Here is a 24,566-nt window from a genome sequence, read left to right as displayed (position 1 = left end):
ATCTAATTATTCTAAAACATTTAGCCTTTAATTGCACTTTTTATTTAACACCCAATGTCTATAATCCATTTTTTCCCTGACCATACATGTGTAATTGTACATAAGATATAAACTTTTTACGAGACATTTTTCTACTAAATATCAACCTTACACAGCCAGTGACATGTCATTTAACCTTGTGTGGTGTTCATATTTTTGTTATTCAGCCAGTGTTTGTGGGTCTAGTGGACCCGCTGCATTTTTGGCTTTTTATTTCAACACAATCAAACAATTTTATGTTAAAATACTCAACAGATGTTTACTTCTTCCCAATTACAAGCAAATATAAACAGCATACATGGTTAATGTTTGCCCTTTACCTTTGTTAGATTACATTTATGAATTAAAGTGCTACTTGTTTTTTGTTTGTCTTTTAATAACATGTAATTAAAAAAGAAAATCAATTATAATCAAGATATGAGTGGAAAAAAATCAACAAATTTACAAATGAAGCAAGGTTTTTCATAACTATTGATTTTTATTTATTTAAACTTCATTAGAAATTTAACCCATTCAGGTCAGTTTACACAACACAAGCTGAACACATAGAGTAACCATGTCAGTCTAGACAACACATCAGCCCCATTGAACACATTGCCTTTTCATACCAGCCTATACAACACATGAGGGGCAGCGTTTTACTGTGTGTGTGTTGCATATGTACTTCTGGCACTTGATGCATGTATATTGTGTTTTTCTGTCCATCTTGGGTCCACACACTTTACAGTGCTTCTTTTTGTTGCTGCTGGCTGCAACCTAGAATAATGAAAAGATCAAGAATTTTACTAACACCTCTCTCTCTCGCAAGGCATGAATGTCAGACATATACTGCAACAGCATCACACACTTAGTGCAGGCTCTGCAGAAGGTGGTTTTGTAGGTCAGGTGGATGGGGCACCAGCATTCTCCTCCTGAATCCTCCTCATGATGGCTGCGGAGGCTGGGAACATGTTGTCTTCTCTGGATTTGAGGTCTCACCAGTGCCTTTCCCAGTTCCTCGAGAAAGAGGCATCTCCTCTGGAGCTTCCCTCTGTTCCACTCTGGAACCATCAGTGCTATCCAGATGACAAAGGCCTTGTGCGCTGAGATGTCAGATATGTCAAAGAATATCACCAGTGGCCAACGTAGGGTTCTCCTTTTGCAGCTGTAGGCAGTCACCAGCTTGTCCATGTTGTCCACCCCTCCTTTTGTGGCATTACAATCCATGATGTTCTCTGGTTTTTGATTTCCTGGCCACAGATTCTCCCATCCCTGTGCAGTGTACTCAAGAGTACCACATTCTTGCTTTTCTTTGGCACATAGGATACTAGGGACGTGTACACAAACTTGACAGGCCTGTTCTTTGTAGTTAGCAGTTGGGGTGGGAGCTCAGACTTGTTTTTCTGTATCGTCCCTGAGTCATGTCTAGGACAACTCGCATTCCTTGATTTTTCTCATGGGCTCCTCCATCAGGTTTCCCTGTGTAGACTTGTAAGTTCCAATCATATGAGGAAGTGGCATCACAGGCAGCCCAGATCTTTATACCATATTTTGCAGGTTTAGATGGTATATACTGCTTGAAGGGGCAGCAGCTCCTAAATGGCATCAGCTGCTCATCAATGGTGACATTAGTCCCAGGGTTGTAAAACAGGGGGAGGCAGTGAACCCACTTGTGCCACACTGTCCTGATGGCAGCTATCTGGTCTCTCTGCCGTCAAGCTGGTCTGTCGTCTCGGTTTTCAAAGCGGATAATCCTGGAAATTATGTGGAAGTTTTCCCAGACACATTGAAAAGTTCTCTGTCAGTTTCTGCATCCCACAGGGATTCTGTGGCTTCCCCTTTGGACCTGAAAACTCTAGCAAGGACAAAAATCCCAAAGTAGGCATGTACATGGGTTTGGTCCATCTCCTTCCACCTCTCTCCTAAAACACACCTTCCTTCTAAATTAGTGCAATCTAGAATAATTTTCTGGATGGAATCTGGGATGAAAAGCTCAAAAGAAGACTTGATGTCCTGCACATGAGTAACTGCCATCCGTGTTGGCCCTGGTTGCATCCTTATCACATTGGCAGCCATACGGGTGGCTCTTAGGCAAGAAGACCATTCAATTTCACAATTTTTTGACGTCCATATTTCTTCACTTGGGAGCTGCTGACGGACTTGTCCTGGAGCTGGCTGCTGATGGGCTGGTCCTGTGGCTCGTCTTCGTTTTGGAACTAGCTGATGCTCAATCTCATCCTCTTCTTCAAAGTCACAGAGTCGAACATCCTGTATGTAATATAAATGTGTAGGAGGGTGTACAGTGTGTGGTCATTGAAAATGTATTCTGATATATGTTCTTCACAGAAAAGCGTGATGAGTCTGAGTTTGAGAAAATAATTAATTGTATCATTTTTCTTTTGATAAAAAAATTAAAACGGGTCCCACAGACCAGAACACCATACAAGGGTTAAATCATTTCATTCCCTGAATAGGTGTGCATGTTTGATCAATTTCAGACCTCTTTAGCCCTCTGCTGGTGTTTTTGCATAGCTGCAGCTTAAGTTGGAAGTGAGACAAGCAGAGGGATCAGAAACCTGTTGTATACATAAGCCCCATGGCCTTTTGTGTGTCAAATCTGGTTTGTCTGTTGATAACATATAAATTCACCCCATCTCTTTCACAACAAAACCTGAAATTTCAGGTTACCATGAAGATATTGCCCACAAATAAAGATGTCCTCCGAACTTTGCCTACTGTATTCAGGTTGGGTATACATATTGGCCTGTCTGGTTATTTGGGTTAATGCTGGCTATACATGCTGTGGATTAGTGTTGGCAAAACAGAGCTGTCACCTGGCCCTAATCACACAATATAGTAAGCACTTTGCAGCTGACTTGTTTGCCTTCCTTCTTTATTTCTTGGTTTTATTTCCGTATTCTTTCAAATTAAAAGCACCTAGTCTGATTTCTTCTTTTGTGCTCATCAAATATATGAATAAGATCAGATGGCATCAAATGTTTAGTAGTTCATTAGCATTTATTTTGAATACCTTTTTAAATTAGCCACTTTTTACAATTTCTGAAGTACAATTTAGTGGTAAGTTAAGTTTATAGGTTAAATTGTACCTAAGTCTTCACATGAATTGTGCTTCACTTCACATTTCTGTATTTAGTGTAAATCTTGGCAAATAACACAAGTTTAGTTTCTTTTTGATCCCCTCTCATCATTACCCCTATTTAAATTGAACTTGATTTGAGGATTATGAGTCTATATCTTTCACATTTACAAAAAGGGGGGGGGAAAAGAGTTGTCATTTGTATTCAGACATAGTAAAATTACCTCAGGGAACAATTTGCTCCCTCAGGTGAACACCTTGTAGAACAGTGGCTCTAGTTTGCTCCTTTAGCCAGACCTAATAGACCTAAAAGAAAAAAGGTATCAGTAAAAAGAAATATCACATGCTTGGGAGATTCATCTTGAAACCTAGTAATAAATAAATATATAATAAAAATAAAATCAAAACACAGTTTCAGTAAAATATTCATAATTTATTATTTCTGTTCTTCTATTGCACTATATCAGAGCATTAGCTCAAGGTTTGGCACTTGACTTTCTAACATTATGTGTGTGGTTCAACTATTACATTGGTACACAAAAACATTCATCACCAATGTTTTTTTTCCTAATCCTGTTAAGGCTATTATACAGCATGGTCTCTCATACTGACTGTTTTGTTGAGATATGACAACAACAATGAAAACAATAATCATTAGTAAATATATTAAAGATTATCTGTGCAAATACCTCAATTTGAGATGTTTAAGACATGGGTCTAACATGTTATACATCTGCTAGTTAAATGCATAAATTAAAAAACGGAGGTGAAAAACATTTTCAGAAAATTGATTAAAAGAACAATGTTAGACATCAACTATTGTCTTGATTATCATTTAAGTTACAATTTGTTCAAAGCAAATCAAACTGGGGTAATGAAACTGTATAGACTACATATTAATTGCATAAGATGTTTTGTGGGAGTTTCAATGCACATCTCAGCACTTATAATGCATTCAATCTGCATGTATAAGGTGGTAATACTTTGAAAGGCAGATTAAGTAGGATTTAAAAAAAAAGAAATGTATAGACTCATACAAAAATAATCCATCTCAATCATCACTTATGACCCACTAGAAGTGTGTGGCGGTGTCTGTATCTACAGAGACCCTGTCCTCTGCCTGTATTTTCTTATTTTGCTGTGTTCAGGACGTTTCTGGGTGTCAACCTTTGGGCGGTGGTTGTGTAGCCCCCAGCCAATAACAGTGCGCAGGGTGTGAGGGCGGGACTCTATACAAAAGTAGCAACCAGGTGCCTGATCGTAAGCACGCATCCAAGAGGAAGCTGCGAAAATGGCAGACACAGCGGCAAAAAAACACAATATAGCAAGGCGAAATGCCAAGCGGATTGGCTTTCACCCGCTGGCGAGCACTGGAGGAGAGGATGGGGATCAAGAGCGACACGGAGTTGGTCTGTTTTCTGTTGGATAGATAGGTGCCGGTGGTTAGCTTAGTTAGCTTTCTCAAGCATGGGCTTTTCCATTACAACAAATGTAACGTTCCAAAAATAGTAGCTAGCAGTGTACAGGGCCAACTTTGATTGTTGTGTTTACAAACCGCAACCGACAAATCCTACTCATTCTGCCTTTAAAGTGCATGATAAAACACCCAAGTGCATTATAAGCACACTGCATGCATTCATACCTTTTTATTATAATGATTTCAGAAAACTCACAATGCAATAAAATGCTTTGTGAGTCTGAAACGCATTATGTTTTGATTATATTAATGATGGTATATTGATGTGCTTATAATGCCTTGTGAGCAACACACTTTAAGTACATGTGACTAGTCCTTACTTCCTATCACAGCCAAAACAAGTAGAGGCATGGTCATGCATGCATCACTGGTTTTGTGTATTTTCTATGCAGCTCAATTGAGATGAGTTGTTTTACAGCAAGAAATCATTTTCACCATGTTATGGAGGATTCAAGTACACTTACACTATCTTTAAAACTAAACATAGTTGGCTAATGTCCTTTTTTCTTTTGGAGGTCAGATGATGTCTACACAGGCCATAGTACAGACACATACGGCAGTGATTCCAGTGTGTTTGTGAGCAGAATGTACATACAACAAATCCTGCTGACTCTTCTCATGAAAACATAGTTGTACTCCCTCAGAGATTCTGTAAGTCAGAGACACGTGACAGTCTTTAATGTGAAAACCCTACATGTGTCTGGCGGACCGCCCAGATTTGAAGACGATTTTTACCAGCACGATGTGAATGTTCATGAAAATGTTTCGTTGTCTTCAGTGTGAGGACTTCTGTAAAACCTTAGCTTCCACTACGATGGCAGGATTCTCGATGTCGGCTTTGCTCTGAACCATCCTCAGCTCCAGCTGTGCGGGACTGGGCCTTTTCCCAGGGCCAGCCATCTCTGAAAGAGAGAAGCGAAGAAGAGAAAGAAAACAGCAGGTGTTTGGACTGGTCCACCTAGCAGTCAAAATGGTAATTCTTGTCTAAGACATTTATATGACATATTATGACATTTCGTGTGTGCCTCAGTCTACATGTAATTTACTTTTACTCAATACCTAAAAATAGCGAAACCAAATCTTTGAGATGGCAAACTATGTAGAATAATGTAATCAACTAAAATGTGTGTCTCGATAATTGCTTTTTAAGATAATGCTAGTGGCCTCTACATAATGCACACTACTGGTTGACATATTACTATTAATTGTGTAAATATAGTATCAACAGCAGAAGGGAGCAAACAGTGTTCCTTTATGTCCAGTAAATGACTTCAAGATTAAGTAGAGAGACCGCATGACAAACAAAAGTCAAAGAACACACACAAACCCTACCATTGGCGTAAGCAATGGTCCTCTTAATGACATGGTGCATGACTGAAACAGTCTTTTCACAGGCAGCCTGAGGAAAACAGAAGGAAGTTGGGATTCATTTATTATTAACATAATTAGACCAGATTCCATCAGCGTTTTGATTGAAAAGTCAAGTGAGTTACAGACCTTCAGGTCTTTGGGGTGATGGTGAGTCCAGGCTAGCAACAAGGCAGCAAACAGGTCTCCTGTCCCCACAAATACAGCATCGACTTTGGGGATGTCCATGCAGATATTCTGACTGGTGTTGGACCCATCTGGTTTCACTACAGTGAGGACACACAGGACAGTGATATCAATCACTGCCACAACAGTTAAAACCGCACTAGACAAGAGCATCAAATCCCCATTAATGACTATCCTGTAGTTTTGTCCCCCCCCAAGACTTGCAAGTATTGATACATAAGTTCTCCCACCAGCACCAGAATTAAAAATTAAAGAGTTAAATCCCAAAATGTCAGTAAGTAGATGTTCTGTCTGGAGAAAGTTGGTCTGGGACTTTACCTATTTTTTGGCTCCCAAGGGCCACCAGGAACTGGTCCCCATGTTTTGAGGGCAGGTCTGTACTAGTGAGGACCACGGTCTCTGGACCCATTTTATGAAGCAAGTCCATCACCTTGAGAGTAGGAGGGGTCACATTTCCTCAAGCTTTGTACTTTTTGGTGTCATAAACTAAATTAGATACAGCACCATGAGAAATACGTGTAATACTCACCTCGAAAGCATCTTCCTCTGTGTTGATTTTCCTCCCAGTTAATAACCTGTGTAAAAAAATGTCAGTAGTCATAGATGTACCAGTGAGAGAAAGATACATGTACAGACATTTATTCAACAGGATTGTTATACACATTATCAGATCCAGCAACTAAAATCACAGTATTTACCTGCATCAGATAATGAGCCATGATTTATATTTCTCCCTATTAGCTAATAATGCCAAATTAGTATCATCCACTAATTCATTTTTACAGGCTGGCTTTTATGGATGTTTTTCAAACTATGTTGTATACTGCACTATTCTGTTTATGATGATTGGAAGTGCACTCACTCTGCTTCAAACTGGTTGGGGGTGAGGATGTCGGCCAAAGGCACTACTTTGTCCCTGTAGACTGGCAGCAGATACTCTGGAACGTACTGAAGCAGACAGCAAAAACAATAATTTCATTCCATGTTTTTTAACTGGGTTTCCATGCAGTTTTTAAACCTCCTTACAAGTGACACCTACTTTTTCAAAATGATAGATTTCCTAAAGTGAAAACAAATTACAATCTGAATGAAAGATAGAATATTCCTCTGCCACATTTAGTTGTATAGACTAAATATTACATACATTTTAATGTATATAGTTCTTTGAAAGTTAACTTTTTGAATTGAAAAGTGTGAAAAGATCCTTGTGTCATACAGTAAATCCTCATCAGCTATATAGGATGGAAGAAAAACAAGGGGAATTCAGTGTAAGATGCTTACCATAGCACCGTGGTCTCCCATAACAGGATCACAAACTGTGGTAAAGAAAACTCAAAATTAAGTTTTGGACTAAAATTAAGGAAAAAAGTTACACTCAGTTAATTAATCTGCTGATTATTTCATAGATTAACTGATTAACTGTTTGGTCTGTAACATGTCAGAAATGAGTGAAATGTTCCCATCATCATTTCCTAAAGTGCAAGGTCATCGGTTTATTCATTTGGTCTGACCAACAGTTGACACCCAACAGATATACAGTTTACTACCTCTTAGTACAAAGAAGAGCAGCAAATTGTCAAAACTGAGAAGCTGGAATTAGGGAAACTTTGGTATTTTCGCTTTATACGATTATCAAAATAGTTGCCTGTTGTTTTTTTGTCCATCGACTCATCCACTAAAAAATATTGATTATTCCAATTTGAAATGTGAACAACGTAACAATGTACACTCACCATATATCAGTCTGGGATTGGCCTCCTTCAGCTCCTGAATAATGTCAACCACCATCTCCAGGAAGGACGTGTCCCTGCTGTACCCTTGGGAGATGAAAGTGTAATGACAATGAAGCGAAAATGACCCAAGTCTGTTTTACTTTGCTGTTCCCTCTCCAAGTACTCCAATTACTAATCAACATTTATCAGTCCATCTATGGCAGCCCATAAAGCCCAGTGGTGAAATTTAAGAGTGAGTCAGTCAGAGCAATGCAGGTACACATTCTGGTGTCAACACATCAATGACCTTGGGGGCAAAACATGCCCCTTCACTCAAAATGCAGCATTGAATTTCTGTCCTACTGAGGCTGCTGTTGGAGAAGAACTTGGTATCTATTCTAATATATAGCAAAACAAAGCCGTCATGAAACCTAGCTCCTCATCTCCACATTTCTTTACTCTACAAGGATACACTGCTTAGACTCACCTGTGAGGATGTAGTCATAGTGGTTCACCTTATTGAGCTTAATGCCCTCATATAGCACATTTAGCTCCTCTGCTTTCAGTACTTGCCCTCTCCAATGGGCATAGCCTGGGATTCAAGAGGGAGAATGGAGATTCAAAATTACATGACAATTTAAAAGACATTGACTTTGAATTTGGAAAACAGAAATCTAAATGTTTTACACCTTTTGAGGAATTGTGGGACCATGGCACTTTAGCACTACTTAAACTAAGGCAAACACTGTCATATTGTATTAGCCCTGCTGTGAATCAATCTAAAAGAACAGACATGGAAGTGTTTTCCTTGCTCCGTGTTCCCATCCCCCCACTCCCTCTGCTGAGGTCCCTCTCCTCTCTGTGGTGTCCTGGGCCAAACGGGGTCTCCACACTGACTGAATGGGATGCCTGTATCCTGGCTGCCAGCTTCCCCCTTTCTTTGTCCCCCTTTCACCATTAACCTAGATTAAATCCTCAAAAGCTGTTCTGACTGCAAATTATTGGACACACACAAACACACTTTAATATATTTTTCATACTGAAACACAAGAGTTTATATGGGGCCAAAACCTGACCCTGAGCCAGCGGAGGGACTTAACAGAAAGCTTGAGGCCAAGTAGAGGCATGTGCTGTGGTTAGACAGGAAGGTCTACATTAATGCCTTTTCTGCCATTTCTGAATATTAATGTTGTTTACACATACTAGAAGTAGGATTACAGTCTACACAGTAGTATAGTTTTGTCCATATGCTCAACACTGACCAGTTTCCTCTTACAGCAGAGCAGATGTTTCAATTGTTTCTGCGCAAATGTCTCCTGCCCCTGTGGTGAAAGCACATTCTTCACATGCTTTGGCACATGAACCCCAGATTATAATGCTATCCTCCTGCAGGTGGTTGACCCAACAAGTTTCAACTTAAGAAATAAAGTTTCATGTTGTTTTCCTTAAAGGAGCAAAATTTTTACTGCCCCATTGCAGAAAATGACTCATTATCCCACAGATATGCTTCATTATAGAGTTGTTGATTAATATATAAAAAAGACAGAACAGGCCAGAGGTAAAGATTTATGGCTTTCATCAACCTCTATATGTGATACAGGTTGACGTCCTCCTACCCAAATGTCACAATTTTCTCCTGAAACCTCTTTGGATTTTGAACTATTTGGTGATGAATGAATAAGTAATCAGCAGCACAAGACTGGTGCTGGGTCTCAAGTCATGACTACCACACATACTAATACAATTCAGTATGTACTATAAACTAATCTTTGTGGTGTAGTGGTACTTTTATTGATAAGGCTATATGTTAAATGTCTGGATTGTATAGATTTTACTCCTTTTACATTCTCAATCTATTTCATGGCATCTGCTCAATTGTTGTGTTCACTTATCTAAATGTGATACCTTAAAAGCAAGACTATGTAACAGTTGAAGAAAAAAAATGGTGGGAAATGTGCAATCATCCTCCAACTGCTACTTCTGGCCACTGTTCAGCAAAAGTTACAAAAACGCACTTTAAAAGTATTTGAAGATGTAACCTTTTTTAAATCATTTACACAACTGCAACAGAAAGGTATTTTAGTTTGGCATTTTCATATGAATTACAATTTTTTGACTGACATTTATAAACGTTTACATAAAATTTAAAAAAAGAAAGAAACAAAATGATTTGAATGTTGCCATATAAACCTTTATAGTAATGAGTATTGTGTGTGTGTGTGTGTGTGTGTGTGTGTGTGTGTATATATGTGTGTATCTGTGTAAAGTTTTGTTTGTTTTTGTGTTACCCATTTATGAATTCCCTTTGTCAGACTCTGTATGATGTATTCTATGTTATGTGTGTTTTTGTTTGGAAGGTTAATTGTAGATTTAATTCCTTGATAAACTTAATTAAAAAATAAATAAATCACACTGACATTCATTAAAGCCCCAATGTGCAGATTTAGATATGTGATTATTGCATCTTTTAAATTATTCTAATAGCTGACTTTGCATCAATTGTCCTTTAAAAGATTAAATAGTATACAATACAGTAAAGTAAATTAAAGTAGTTTGTGAGTAAACACTAAAATAAGTGGGTAAATTAAGTAGAATTAAAATGCTAACATAAGAAATAACCTACTAGAAATAGGATGATATATTAATTTATTCTTTCAAATATTATAATATTTTCAATAGACAAATATATTTTTTGTTGCACAATAATGCCCTGCATTTGTTTGTTTTTAAGAGAAAATTATTGAATATAATATTGAAATATTAAATGAGAGTTTTTAATATTTATTTTGGGTAAATTAATTGTTACATAAATCAAATAATAAAAGAAATCTTTAGAATAATTGATAAATTAGTTAGATTAATCGACTAATCGAAGGAATAATCATTAGATTAATCGATATAAAAATAATCGTTAGGTGCAGCCCTAGAGTTAACTGAGAAGGAAGATAAAGTGATCAGAGAGAACCGGCTCCCCTCCTTTAAACCAGACTGTTAACCATGCAGACAGAGCTCATCCAAAGATTTCAAAACTAGCAAAGTACAAGAACTTCAGACACTGATTAACTCAGTACATCACACCTTTGGCCCCACATTTTAGCCACCTAACTAAAAAAAAAAAAAGGTACGCAGTGGAGTAAATCATTTCCAAAGCTAATTTCTGAATGTTCTGAAACCGGCATAGTCCTTTGGGGCCAGAGGTCTTTTTGTGTGTGTGCAATCTGCTTTGTGAAACTGAATTAAAAAAATCATTCCCTTTTCTCACACGGGGCAATTTAAAAGCACTTAGCCAACCTGTGTGATTGGAGAACTGCACAGAGTTGATAGAGTCCACTTCAAAGCCCAACACCTGAGAAAAAGAGTAATGAAGCAGCTGTTGAAACAGGGAACAATGACGTCTGAACAACACAGGGTCTACATGAGCTTGTGAATTTCACTGTACTGTGGGAACAGTATGGTGACTATGGTTACTGTGAGAGCTGCTTAATATACAGGGTATTTTTTTTCTCCTACAGATTCAGTTATATGTTCCACAGTCTTTTTTGATCATTGAAAAACAATACCTCGGTTTTGGCATATTTTCGTACACTTCATATAAATCACACTACATTTTGATACTGTTATACAATGCTTTAGTTTCTGAATGCCTTTTCCTGCACTTAAAATGGCCATTTCTGTGGACTTGTTTAAGAAAAGGACCATAAAATAGATCATCTTGTCAACTTTTTGCTGTCTCTGCATTGTCATACAATGCAAATAATTCAAATCAAATCAATTCCACCACACAAACAAACACTGACAGAACTCGAATGACACTATATACAAACATGATATTCACGATAATGGTGTTACTAACTCTGTTGTAAGTCTCAGACATTATATTTATATGGAAATGAAAAGAAACCAAGAGTGGGAAAATCTTGAAGGCTTCAGTGTGTTTTTAAAAATTGCCAGCTATAATGTAAAATGGTGAAGGTTTAGTCTACAACACGCAGAAACATTGGTATGGTGCTTTCATATTGCCTTCTGCATGGTAAACTACCACTGGCATGCAGAAGATGACTTCAAACATTTTAATAAAAACAAAGCTCCAACTTTTACAATTGGTTTGCACAGCTTGCTTCCTGTAGATACAGTGTGTTTTGTAAGGAGTGGAAATAACTGGCAACTAGAATCTAAATCATTCTCAAATTTCAGATTGAAAAGTGGCTTCTGTCATATTACAGCACATTTTTCAATGAGTGTGGGGATATTTTGGTATTTTTATTTTGCAGCCAGTGGTGGGTCAATTCTAAAAATTGGAGAACGGCCTGTGATGGAAGAGAAACGGTCCTTGATACAACGTCACAATAAATGCACTCCTCTCACAAATGAGGAAGTCACGCTCTGTACCAAACGCATTTTCCATAGCTTTTTCTTCCCCTGTTTTATGCTCTATTTCTCTTTCTTGTTTCCTGAGCTGAGACGTTTTATGGAGCCACCAGATTGTAAGATCCAGATCTTACCTGCAGCGGAAACGTTGCCGACTTGTTCCCGACGTATCCCCTGACAACATGACTCTGAATGGACAACACACGACACTCCATTACCGCAATTAACGTTACACTGACTGCGTTTACAAACACCAAGCAGAGACAACAGACGTGATCAATCCTAAAGCTGCATCAAAAATGTGTGCAGACTCTGACACGCTGAAACTTAGCATGTGAGGACTACCTCCAGCATTGAAGGGCATAAGCGCGCTGCTGCTAGTAACATTTAAGGTTTTTCTTCAGGCAGCTATACGGACGCCTAAACTGGTGCATTCATGAGCTGATGAGGAATGTTGGAGACACCAGCTTCCTGCCAGAAAAAAACGTTCACCTCAGCTTTCAGTTAGTTGAAGGGTAGTTTCACAATTGTCAAACAAACAAACAAACAAGTTAAAACAATATTCAAGTGCCCATATGAACACTGCAACAGGATTTGCATGATTTAATCATTCCTCATGTTCATACTGGCCATTAAGACATCCATTCCTAATGCCCTTTCAGCGTAAGTGGTGGAGGGATAAAATACACCTTTCATCTGAAGTTAATATGAGGCTTCAGCAGTCTGAGTTACACAAATCAAGTAGACAGTTTCTAATGTCCCCCTTTGTGTTCCCCTGGACTGTCCTTTTTTGCTGAGCTGCTGTGGAAGGACAGTAACACACCTGGCTATTATTTACAGCACCTGTAAAAATGATTCCCCCACATTAGACTTTTTCATCTGTAGCCTAATTGTTTTACAAAACTGATTCACCGATGTAAGTTGAATATTTTGACCAACAGAAAAGACACTATAATATCAACAATAATAATAATAAAATCCAGACACTGATTTAAATGTATTCAGTAATGTATTGGACCAAATGTAAAATACTCAACAAATTGTAATCTCTAACCCCTGACCTTTGATCACAGCTGAGCAATTTGAATAACTCTTTTATGATCCAAATTCAGATTAATTGAGGTAAGTATTTTGGTCACCACCAGAGGACACACAAGAGCAGACATTTGATTTGTACCTGACTAAATGAAAAAAAAAAAGTTGAAAAAGCATAATAGTGAGTGTAAAACACAATCACAATATTCCAAGAGAGGATACTTTTTATAATTAAATTTAAGTTACATATCACAGAGAGGGACATAAATGAGGACATGAAGTGAGGCCGGTGGCAGACAAGGAAAGTACATCACCAGCCTGCAGCACCCTGCCTTATCTCAGCAGCATGGGAACCAAAGTGATTCATCTCAGGCTTTTAATCTTGTTTAAACTGACAATCACAAACACTCAATTCACTCATCCAGCTGAAGTGGGAAGACTATATAAAAAGACATCAACCCTGATGCTGCTCAGGCTGTGTGTGTCAGGGGCTCAAGGGGAGGATGGAGGTCTCAGTGAGATATGTGAGATCAGGGGCAGGGAGTTTCAGAACAGGACTCAAAAAGACCACAAAGCACACTGCCCCTGACATCTGGGTGAGGAGCACAGAGGCTGGATAGAGAACAGCGAGAGCCAGGTGGGTGAGCTGAAAGATGAGCTTCTGGTGCAGACTGGTTACTTTTCTTTCCTTAATAATGATGTTCTTGAGAAATGTGACTGAAGTGTGTCAGTGCACTATTGTACTTAGTCTAAACTCTGGATAAATCATTTAAAAAGTAATGTGGTATCAGTAGGGTAATGTAAGGTAAGTGCAATAAAAAAATGGGTTGTAAAATTTGTGATTAAGTTCAAACTGTTTTGCAAGCCTGTATCATTTTTAATCATTCACAAGACGCACACAAAAAGCAACCTTCTTCTCTTTTCCAGCCCAAGGCGCAGCATTGATATCTCTGGAAGCTAGACCTGACTGCCAGCAAGAGCAAAACAAGTGACCTGGAAAAACAGAATAAACTTCAGTATGTTAAATTAAAAAGTCTGAAATCATACAAATGATATAAAATGTATTTGTACAGTCAGACTGGATGTGCACCTTATGAGCGCAACAAAAGGTACACAAGATACAAGATGTGTAGCAGGTTTGTATTATAATCACCATTGCTCTCTTTTAGATAAGATAAGATATTAATCCTGAGGGAAATTTAGAAATAGAATAGAATATTTATCTATATATGTTTGTAGACTTAGGAGGTGCAAATTACAAATGACACATGTGTGCAAAACATGAGTGCAGGGCAGCGGTTACAATGTTATGAATTATGAGCAATAAAAACTACTGCACAGAAAGATGCACCTATAGTACTATGATATTATATTATTAGGAAGATATAATACTTTTATATATGTTATATTACATAAATTATTATTACTGATGCATTAACTAGCATATTACTGTAACAATACATCATATTTTATAAGCGCATATGTTTTGTATGTAAAAACTTTATATGTAAAGTATATGGTAACTAGAGCTGTTTTTCCCTCTGAATTGTACTGGAGTGGAAGTATTAAGTGGCATGAAATGGAAGTCCACAAGTAAAGTACAAATATCTAAAAATTGTAGTTGAATGCATGTATGTCACTGACAAATTTGATAGTTTAATAACTTTTATGGTTTGTCATTTTCTATGCTCTAACTTTCAGCTATATTTTGAAGTTTGCAAATGTTAATAGCTGTACGTAATATCAGTTTCAGTTAAATCAAAAAGAAAAAACAGCACAAAAATTATGAAAACATTACCTATTACAATTCAGTAAATCTGACAGCATATTTGAATAGAGGTAGATACCTGGTGTAGACTGAGGGACTCTGGTTGTGTTCCAGTTCACATTTCCTTGCCTTTAGTCAGTGGGTCTTGTTGAATATCCCTCCGCCCTGCGCAGTCTGGATTCATCCACTCAGTCTGGAACTAGTCCCGCCTCTGATGCTCTAAATCTGGCCGGGGAGGAGCCAGGTAGCAGCTACGCTGACACGTAAGAATCCTGCGTAAATTTTAAGGAGGAAGCTACATCTTTTCCTTAAGTTGAATGTCGATACGGCTACCTCGCGTCAGATTTGATGTATAGTTGACCTGTCACGGACCAGAGGCCAGTTTGGACGCTTTTGAAGCGACGCGGGACTGTCAGACAGCGGAGCCGACGCACAAGATGAGATTTTCTGCGTTTATTTCTGTCCTGCGGTCGGTCGGCCCGGTGGTAATCGGTATTTCTTTAGGGTTCACGCTGAGTTTATTGAGCGTTAACTGGACGGAAGACGCGTGTTACCTAGACGGCAAGGAGGGCGAGGATGTGACTCTGGGTCTGGATGGACAGCTCAAAGGAGCCCGAAAGCCCAACTCCATTTCGACTAGAAATGATGTGGAGTCCGAAGACGACTTTGAACCAAGAATAGTCCCATATAAACAAGTCCAACAGAGTACCCCAAAGAAAGTTTTCAGGTACGCTTTGTATGGCCATTTACTTTAACTGGTGAACATGTTCTGTAAGGAGGCTGACAATATATGGCTTATACTTGTTTTGAACACAGGCCACATCATTATAGGCTACAGTACAGCAGGCCGCAGTGTAGCTCAGTAAATGAAAAATCATTGTTCTTAGTCCACACAATGCTAGGTGTACAGGTGTCACTGGTTGTCATGTAGGTATAAGATTTTACACTCACCACGTGATGAATACGACTAATAAAACAAAACTAAATGGCAGGCATCAATAAGTGTAATTCTGAAGTATTTTCTTCCTCTCCCTGATGTTATTAGCTTTGATCAAATTGCCACAGAAAGTCTGAGAAAATGTGAAGTCTACAGCCACACTTCCTCTACTGGTTTCTACATACTAACATTCCCTGCCATGGAGCTAAGATTAACTACATATTTTGTGCCAACTCTCCATGCTGAAGGATTTCTGCCCCACATTTTCTTTGTAAACAGGCAGATATTTCCAAGAGTTCCTGGATAGAGAGACCTTGTTTGAATGTTAGTCCTCACACCCAAACTAGTTGCATTGCATTGCAATTCTGAGAAAGAGAGTTTTCCCTGTGGAAGAGTTCTGCTGAGGTTAGAGCTTTTAAAGCATTTTAGCATCCAGGTTTCATAGGCAACCCGTGCCATGCAGTGGTTTGTACAATGAGGGCTGCAACTAACGACTGTTTTTATTAGGTTGGGTCTTGGTTGCAGGTTGCAGTGATGAATCACAATTCAAGTTCTTGCATGCTTACTTTTCCCAAGAGCTCATGGTTTTTCTTGTTAATCAGTAGCTTATTCAGTAGCTGTCTGATGTCTTTTTCAGGGCTAAATACATAAGCACAGAGTTGGGGATGCGAGAGCGTCTGTTCGTCGGCGTTCTGACATCCAAAAACACCATAAACACCCTGGGCGTAGCTGTCAATCGCACCATTAGCCATCACCTGGACACCGTGATCTTCTTCACCGGCATGCGCAACCGCAAAGTCCCTCACGGCATGTTTGTCGTCTCTCATGGAGATGAGAGAATGATATGGAACATGTTTCAGAATATCAGATACATTTTAGACCATTACATCAATGAATACGACTGGTTTTACTTTGTCCAAGATGACGCCTACACAGAAGCTGACAGGATCAAAGCCCTGGTAGATCACCTGAGTATGGATCGAGAGCTTTACATGGGCAGTCCTGAGGAGTTCATAGGTGGAGAGATGGAAGGGAGGTACTGCTACGGAGGGTTCGGGTACATCCTGTCACGTTCCTTGCTCCTCCGACTCCAGCCCTTCCTGGAAAACTGTAGGAATGACATCCTGAGCGCAAGGCCTGATGAGTGGCTCGGAAGATGCATCATTGATTACACGAACACAAACTGCGTCAGTGAATACGAGGTAGGTGTATTCTTGAGGGGGCACATGATCACAATTTACTTATTCAACACCATACAGCTCTCATTATTAATGATACTTACTAGAGCCTGACCGATATGGGATTTTTGAGACCGATACCAATTTTAGAGGGGAAACATTCACCGATTACCGATATGGCAGCAGATATAGTGAATTTTTGAGCTGGAATAAAAATAAACCTTTTCTATGTGGATTGTGCACTGATTTTGTACCGATATGCCTATGCAAAGGTACTCAGAAGGCTGCTGTCTTAAACAAATAACTTTATCAGAGAATATTTAAGTTAAATATTCTTTAACATGTTAAATAATTTAATATATACATTGTCAGACAATTCTAGAAATGAACACTGAGAAAATAAAGAATAAATAAAAAAAATAGTATTGTTCAGTATCAGTCACTTGCTAAAGTAGGAAATACTGAAGTATTTCTAAATTTTACTAAATGTACTTTGTTACATTCCACCACTGCTCTCTACTAAACCACATATTCTCTACTCTATCAAGCTATGAGATTCATGCTACAGCTTTGTTCCGATGCTGAACCATTATTTCAATGGATTGAACTCCCATCAGAAACGCTTTTTTAAAAATGTATTTATTTATTTTTGCTAATCAAAACACGTCATTTGTAGCAATATTTCACTGTAAATGTAACGGTCACAAACATTAATCGAACATCATGGTTCGCTGCTGCTGAGTCAAGAGATAAACAGCGCCTCTGCTATAAACATTCAGGGGAAACGTTCAATGTATCCGGTGAAAAAACAGGCTCCTGACGTTATTTATTTACTTTCCAGCATTGCATCTCACCAACTAGGTAACAACGTAGCGTGAGGTCAACACTCAACAGACTCAAATCACCACCACATTGTCGTCTGCTGAGCTGCAGAATGATGAAGAGATGCTCTGATGCTTACCTTTCAATCTGCTATTGACTGACAAAGTATAACTGGCTAGCTACCTCGCTAACACAACAAACAGTTGTTATAAGACTGAGTGACGTGACAGTTGTCAGGGACAGGGTTATATTACATTACATTGAAAGGGGAAAATGATGGGTTCATTGTTTAATAACTTTACAGCAGTGTATTTGCCAATAAATCGGTCAGGCTCTAATACTTCTTAATCTATAAAACAGTTTATTGGCTTCTTAATGTTTGATTTTTAAAGGGAACAGAAAGAGGCAGTTTATAGTTGAAATGAATGAGGAGCCACAGAGGGAAAAAAAATGCTTAAAGGCTGTCATTTAGAACAGTTGTGAGACAGATTACAGCGGGGGTCATCCTCGACAGAAAAACAAAACTGTCAGGGCAGAAATTATGCTTTGCCTCTGGGACAGCACTTAAAACTGACAGACAGTTGTATAAAACTGTAATTAACATGCTAGCACAGAGGTGGTATTTATATTACAGAGTAGATTGCTAATACCCTTTTAGCCTTTCATTTTTTCCGCAGCTCCAGCAGCAACGTGGAATAGGTAAACAGGCAAGCAGAGCACAGCTGACTTCAACCTTGCTTAGGTTCAATGGTGTTAAAATCCCCTGTGGGTCAACATGCTCTGCTCCTGTAATGTCATTAGCATTTAAGGTCAAACAAGCTCTGTGGAGCCCTGATCTGTCCCAGTGCCCTTTCAGGCGATTGTTTGCTGCATTCAGCTCAGTTTGCTTCATCCATACTAAAGTTTGTGGTCTTTGTCAACATATTAAAATGCATTGTTAGAAGGTTATGAATGTAAATGTGTCCTTAACTATTTATAAAATATACATGTGGGTCAATATTTTGTAGTTGACTTATTCCACTTTTGGAACTCTTTTGCTTCCATTTTCTCCTCCTTGGCCATGACCCAGTGCAGGAAACCATCTTGTTACACAGTTGAGAGTGACTTGCATGGCTAACTAAAGTGCTCTGAGTCAGAAGAGCTCCAGCAGACCCAGCTAGATAAGGCAGAGAAGAAAGGGGGGGAAGCTAAAAGAAAACAGCTTGAACACAGAGCCAGACATCAATTTATCAGTTAAGAGAGAACACTGATGACAATTAGACACAGACAATACTTCAGTAAGTGTACCACTATAGGCTGTAAGCTGTTGGCAAACACTTGCAACAGATTGGCCCCGCTGCTTAGTTAGGCAGTGTCTCCATTCTTTGTTCTTTTAATAGCTTGATCAGATTGGATTCACTTTTTTAAATCACTCAAGCTCCTTAGGTGACTACTCTGTTTTCAGCTTAAATGACTGTGTCTTTAAATGGGATTCAGGTGCCAGTGTCAGCTATTTGTAGGTTTCACCTTTAAATTTTTCACTGTTGCTTTTTAACCTGATGCTGCAGTGATCATAATTTATTGATATAAAATTTAATTAAGATAAAGGATCTCTTAAACCTCATACAATTCTAGTCCACGACTTTAGTTCCTGAAATGACCAAAACTCTGACAGTAAGAAGTTGTTGTAAAACAATAGTATTCTATTCTTTCTTACAAAATGAATCTCCATCTTCCCTTCAGTATAAAATTATGGTTGAAACCAGCCTGTTTGCAGTGGAGATGATCCCATGATGCTGCCTAGATAGCGTGTAATGTTTGTTTGGAAGTAATACAGCATTACAACTATGCTTAACATTAGGCATGTTTCTGTCATGCCAGATTTAAGATATCTCATGAAAAGACCTCTCTGTTTCTTCTCAGGGGCTTCAGTACCACCATTATGAGTTGGGAAAAAACTCAGATCCCAGTAAAGAGCAGAGTGAACAGTTAGAGAAAGCTCTGACTGTCCATCCAGTGTCTGACCCTGAACAGATGTACAGGCTGCACAGATACTTCACTAAGATTGAGCTCCAGAAGACTTATGATGAGATTGCTAAACTGCAGGTAAGCTGATTTTCAAGTGTCACAAATCACCCATCATCACCAATCATCAGTCAAAAATAAAAACCTGGCTTCTGCTTTGCTTAACTCTATTGTAGGTTAAAGCCACACAGTTTTAATGTTGTATTAGTTGTGTAAATGGTGAATTAGCATCTGTCTAGATCAGAACACTTTTTTATGTTTCCACAGGCAGAAATAAAGAATGTAAGTGTGGTTGCTTTTGAGGGCAACCGAACTGCCCAGTGGCCCGTGGGGATTAATCCACCTTTTGAGCCGAAATCTCGGTTTGAAGTTCTGAAATGGGAATACTTTACAGAGGAGGAGATTTATTCATGCATCGATGGCTCTCCAAAGTGTGAACTGCGCGGTGTTGACCGCATGGATGTGGCTGATGTCATTGACATAGCCATGGGAGAGCTGAACAAGAAGTACAAGCCTGTCCTCCACCTGAAGAAGCAGCAGCTGATTAACGGCTACAGGCGCTTCGACCCCGTCAGGGGCATGGAGTACACCTTGGACCTTCAGCTGGAGGCAGTTAACCAAAAAGGTCATAGCCGTTCTATCACCAAGCGGGTTCATCTGGTGCGACCTTTGAGTCGGATTGAGATCATTCCCATGCCCTATGTCACCGAAGCCACAAGGGTTCACATCATTATACCTCTTAGTCTGCAGGACCGGCGCTATGTCAACCATTTCCTGGAAGTCTTTGCCTCAAATGCTTTTGAGACCAGTGAAAATGCCATCCTAACATTCTTGTTTATTTATGACCCAGTAGAGGCACAGCAAGTTAACCAGAATGATATATTTGCCAGCGTGAAAACTCAGATTAATGCTTATGAACACAAATACCCTAAAGTAAAAATCCCATGGATAAGTGTCAAGACGGAAACACCATCCCAGATCAAATTCATGGACATCATGTCGAAGAAGCACCCGGTTGACACGCTGTTCTTCTTGGCTCACGTCAACACAAACGTCAATTCAGAATTTCTGAACCGCTGTCGCATGAATTCCATAAACAACTGGCAGGTATTCTTCCCCATCCATTTCCAGGACTACAACCCTGATGTGGCCTATCACAACCAGCAGCATCCAGCCACAGTCGATCTGGTCAAGGAGGCAGGCCATTTTGACCTCAGGTCATTTGAAGAAGCATGTTTTTACAACTCAGACTATATGGCAACACGCACACGAATGGTGGCAGACGTCCAAGAGAATGAGGAGATTCTAGAGACCCTTGACATCTACGACATGTTCGTAAAGTACTCGGGTCTGCATGTATTCAGGGCAGTGGAGCCAGCATTGCACCAGCAGTACAGCTACCAAGCCTGCAACCCACGGCTTAGTGAAGACACCTATCATAGATGTGTTCAGAGCAACTTGGAAGGTCTCGGTTCTCGCTCCCAGCTCGCCATGCTGCTGTTTGAGCAAGAACAAGGAAACAGCACTTGAAAACACCAGTGAACTTATGCTCCTACATGTGTTTTTAAATGAATGTTAAAAGCGGTGTGTTTGTTGTAAAATGTGAGCTAGAATTTGGAGTGAACAGGAGCAACACATGTAGTACCTCCCATAGTTTAACCCTTATCTTTGCCCTAAACACAACCTATGTCTGGAGCTTTGGTTACATATGTGACTCTGCCTGACATTCTCCGTCTTTCAGTGTGTATCAAGGGTTATTTGGTTTGTTAGAGTTTTTAGCTAGTTTGGAAAAATGAATGCAGTACATTCTTAATGAAACCTTTTTCTTAAATGTTTACAGTACTTGTCCATACAGATAAGTTGCTAGAACCAAATGCTTTTGCTGCTCTGACGATTCTGAAAGCTGCGTTAAGCAATTTTTGACCTCTAGGTGTCAGAAACTCACACTAGCAGAGCCTTGACGTAGTGCTGGCTTATCCAGTTGATTGTCCACTACACATCCAGCAGCACAGGGTTACATTGGTAACCCATTGGAGTTGTCTTTCGCTCCATGTGTCTAGTGTAATTCCAATATTCACCGGGATTTTATCCTGTTTGGTCCATTAATTAATTCCTGGAAGAAATATCTTTCTTTCGACCATTTTGCATTGGGGAGGTAGCATGTATTAGATTAATGTGAGATAATGAGCTGTGTACAGCTGCTTATAGTTTTGTTTGGGGGGGTTGAATCAGTTTAACCAAAACAATGAGTTGAAAGTAGCAAAAAGCTGCTGTGGTTTGTTGCTTTTCAGTGCGAACAGAAGTACTAGCAGCAACACTTTCACATTTTATAGAATGTCATTTGATTTTATGTTATTAAAGATATCGTTAAATGGAGCTTCAATGTATAGCTCTAATAGATATACATTAGTATATTACACTACAGGTTGTGTGCCCCTTCACAAAGGGGCGTTGAAATGTTGAGCTTTTGATATTTACTGATTTGAGTATTTACAAAAGCGCGTCTTTGTATATGTGCCTTGACACTGACTTTTCATATGTTAACTGTTTTGAAATGATCTTTGTTACACAATTTTGCACTTCACCCCTGCAGGTGATGCACAGCTGATGTTTTTCATTAGAATTTTGGTATTGTTACAACATGAATAACAGTTTTGAATGGGTGGGAGATATTATCTTTCACTGTGGAGAAAGCCTGTTACATAGCTGGGTGAATTGAATAGGTTGTCAGTTAACCTTACATTTTTTAAAGGTGACTTGGAAATATCATGATCTCAACCATCCATAGGTTGTACATGTGCCTCAAAGCAGGGAAGGAATTTCTAGAAAGTATCTTCCGTTGGTCTTCAGAGGTCGTAGATGAAGACTGTTGTATTACAGTAGGCCAGCAGTGTGTATTTGAGTTCAATTTTTCTCCCTGAAACCTTTTGATGTTGCAAGAAATTTTACATGCAGGAGGCAAAGGAGAATTATGAATAATTGGGGAAAATCACCTTGGTAAATGTCTAAAGTGATTGCCCAGGTGTGTCATCCTCATTGAAGTAAGTGGTACTTTAAAACAGAATTTAATTAGTTTAGAAATGATTGAAATCAAGAATGTACGAAACATTTTTCCACGTCACCAGTATAGCAGACAGTTTTTATACTCTAAAAGAAAATGTTAAACTGTTCCAAAGTATTTTGGACTGCATCGTTAAAGAGTTTGTAAGTTATTTAATGGTGTCATTGTCCTCCATTTCCTAAGCTCAGTTTTAGAAATGGTTGCTTTCTCCCAGTCACAGTGCAGTCTAATGGGGGAGGCATTTTCTACGTTATAGAGCAGTGGTGGAGGTAGCGGTACTGGACACCAGAAAGTTATTAGTATATTATAGCCTAATGTGCAATATTACAGATAACACAACTGAATTGATGTCCAATTGAGGACAGGACTTTTAATTTCATGGACATTTGCTGCAAGTACAGCAGTGTGTATATCACAATACTGTTCATGACATAAAGTAAGACTTTCTGTTCAATTTTAGTAAGTACACTGTAATTTCTTTTGACAAGACCTTTAATGTATTTTGCTGACACTAGACACTTTTCATCATCAAATTTACTTTGAAATACATAAAATTAAGGCAAGTCCTTTTTATTTAACTTTGATTGGATTCAAAGTATATGTTACTTCATCCACAGTGGTGGTCCTCAACAGTGCTTCCTGTATTTTCTGCCATGTGAACACAGACCATTGATGTCAGTTCTTGCTGACTTTTTGCATTAATTTTATAACGCATCTCTTTCTTGACGAGAGCAGTCTTTCACCGTGACAGTGCTCCAGCTCACGTACTATGAATGTTCTCCTTGATTCTTTGAAGAGTATGACACTAATAATGTGCAGGATTGGAAACTGAATCTTCCAAAAACCACTGTGAAAGATAGAGGGCTGAGATTACACTTTGAAGTTATTGTTGTGATCTGCGTCGTCTTTGCCTTCTGTAGACGTGAGAAGCTTAAAATTAAGCGAGCGTGGCAGATTAATCACCCTGTGTTGTTAACACAGCCACCATTGCTGAGCGAAGTCTCTAAGTATTTTGTCCATAACTTATTTATGTCATTTCTTTATGAATTATGCAGATTCTGAATACTTCCGCACTAACAGAGGCTTTCATGACATTCTCTGTACATGTATAAATATTTTATAGACTCTATTTTTAAGCCTTTTTTTAGCTTTATTTACACAGCAATTGAAATTTTATTATTTTTGGTGACAACATTAAACATATACTGTATCTTACTTTGTATTTTGTGCTGAAAATCATGTCATTTTACCATGAAGACAATTTAAAATGTGTGTATTTCACTTTTATTTTCAATCAAGTAATTGCAGGCTCATTTTTAAATTTCCATTGATGTTTGGACCTATCATTTACATTATTTTATGCATATGGGTACTAGTATAGCCAAAGCAATACATTTTAATAAATGCTCCTCACATTTAATTGTGTGCTGTAATTCCCAATGAACTGTGAATTATTGTAATTTTTAAATAAAGAATATTTGAATATAAACATTTCCTCTTTTTGTTGTCTTTATTTAAAAAAAAAAAATAGTATT

At 38.7% G+C, this 24,566-nt stretch overlaps 2 protein-coding genes across 3 annotated transcripts; one reads left to right on the top strand and one right to left on the bottom strand.

Annotated features, from left to right (window-relative positions):
- Nucleotides 1–3,527: 3,527 nt before the first annotated feature.
- Nucleotides 3,528–12,644, bottom strand: LOC122885754 (pyridoxal kinase-like). 2 transcript variants are annotated; one of them, XM_044217328.1, is made up of 11 exons: nt 12,361–12,644; nt 11,150–11,204; nt 8,346–8,450; nt 7,880–7,963; nt 7,428–7,462; nt 7,009–7,094; nt 6,676–6,721; nt 6,465–6,576; nt 6,090–6,262; nt 5,925–5,991; nt 3,528–5,494 (listed from the first exon to the last, which is right to left on the bottom strand). In XM_044217328.1, the coding sequence occupies exons 1-11, from the start codon at nt 12,439–12,441 to the stop codon at nt 5,367–5,369; spliced, it is 972 nt and encodes a 323-aa protein (XP_044073263.1). In that variant the 5' UTR covers nt 12,442–12,644; the 3' UTR covers nt 3,528–5,366. The 2 variants fall into 2 exon arrangements, with proteins under 2 accessions (XP_044073263.1, XP_044073264.1); XM_044217329.1 differs by having other exon boundaries at nt 6,090–6,226; nt 12,361–12,641.
- A 2,606-nt stretch (nt 12,645–15,250) lies between these two features.
- chpfa (chondroitin polymerizing factor a) lies at nt 15,251–24,520 on the top strand. Its single transcript, XM_044216783.1, has 4 exons — nt 15,251–15,756; nt 16,604–17,168; nt 19,869–20,051; nt 20,238–24,520. Exons 1-4 carry the CDS (start codon nt 15,467–15,469, stop codon nt 21,498–21,500), a joined length of 2,301 nt encoding a protein of 766 aa, XP_044072718.1. The 5' UTR covers nt 15,251–15,466; the 3' UTR covers nt 21,501–24,520.
- The last annotated feature ends 46 nt before the right edge of the window (nt 24,521–24,566 follow it).

This window comes from Siniperca chuatsi, linkage group LG12, assembly GCF_020085105.1.
Source record: "Siniperca chuatsi isolate FFG_IHB_CAS linkage group LG12, ASM2008510v1, whole genome shotgun sequence".
NCBI lineage: Eukaryota > Metazoa > Chordata > Actinopteri > Centrarchiformes > Sinipercidae > Siniperca > Siniperca chuatsi.
Note: the sequence above shows the minus strand (reverse complement) of the source record. Positions and strands in the feature narration are given on the sequence as shown.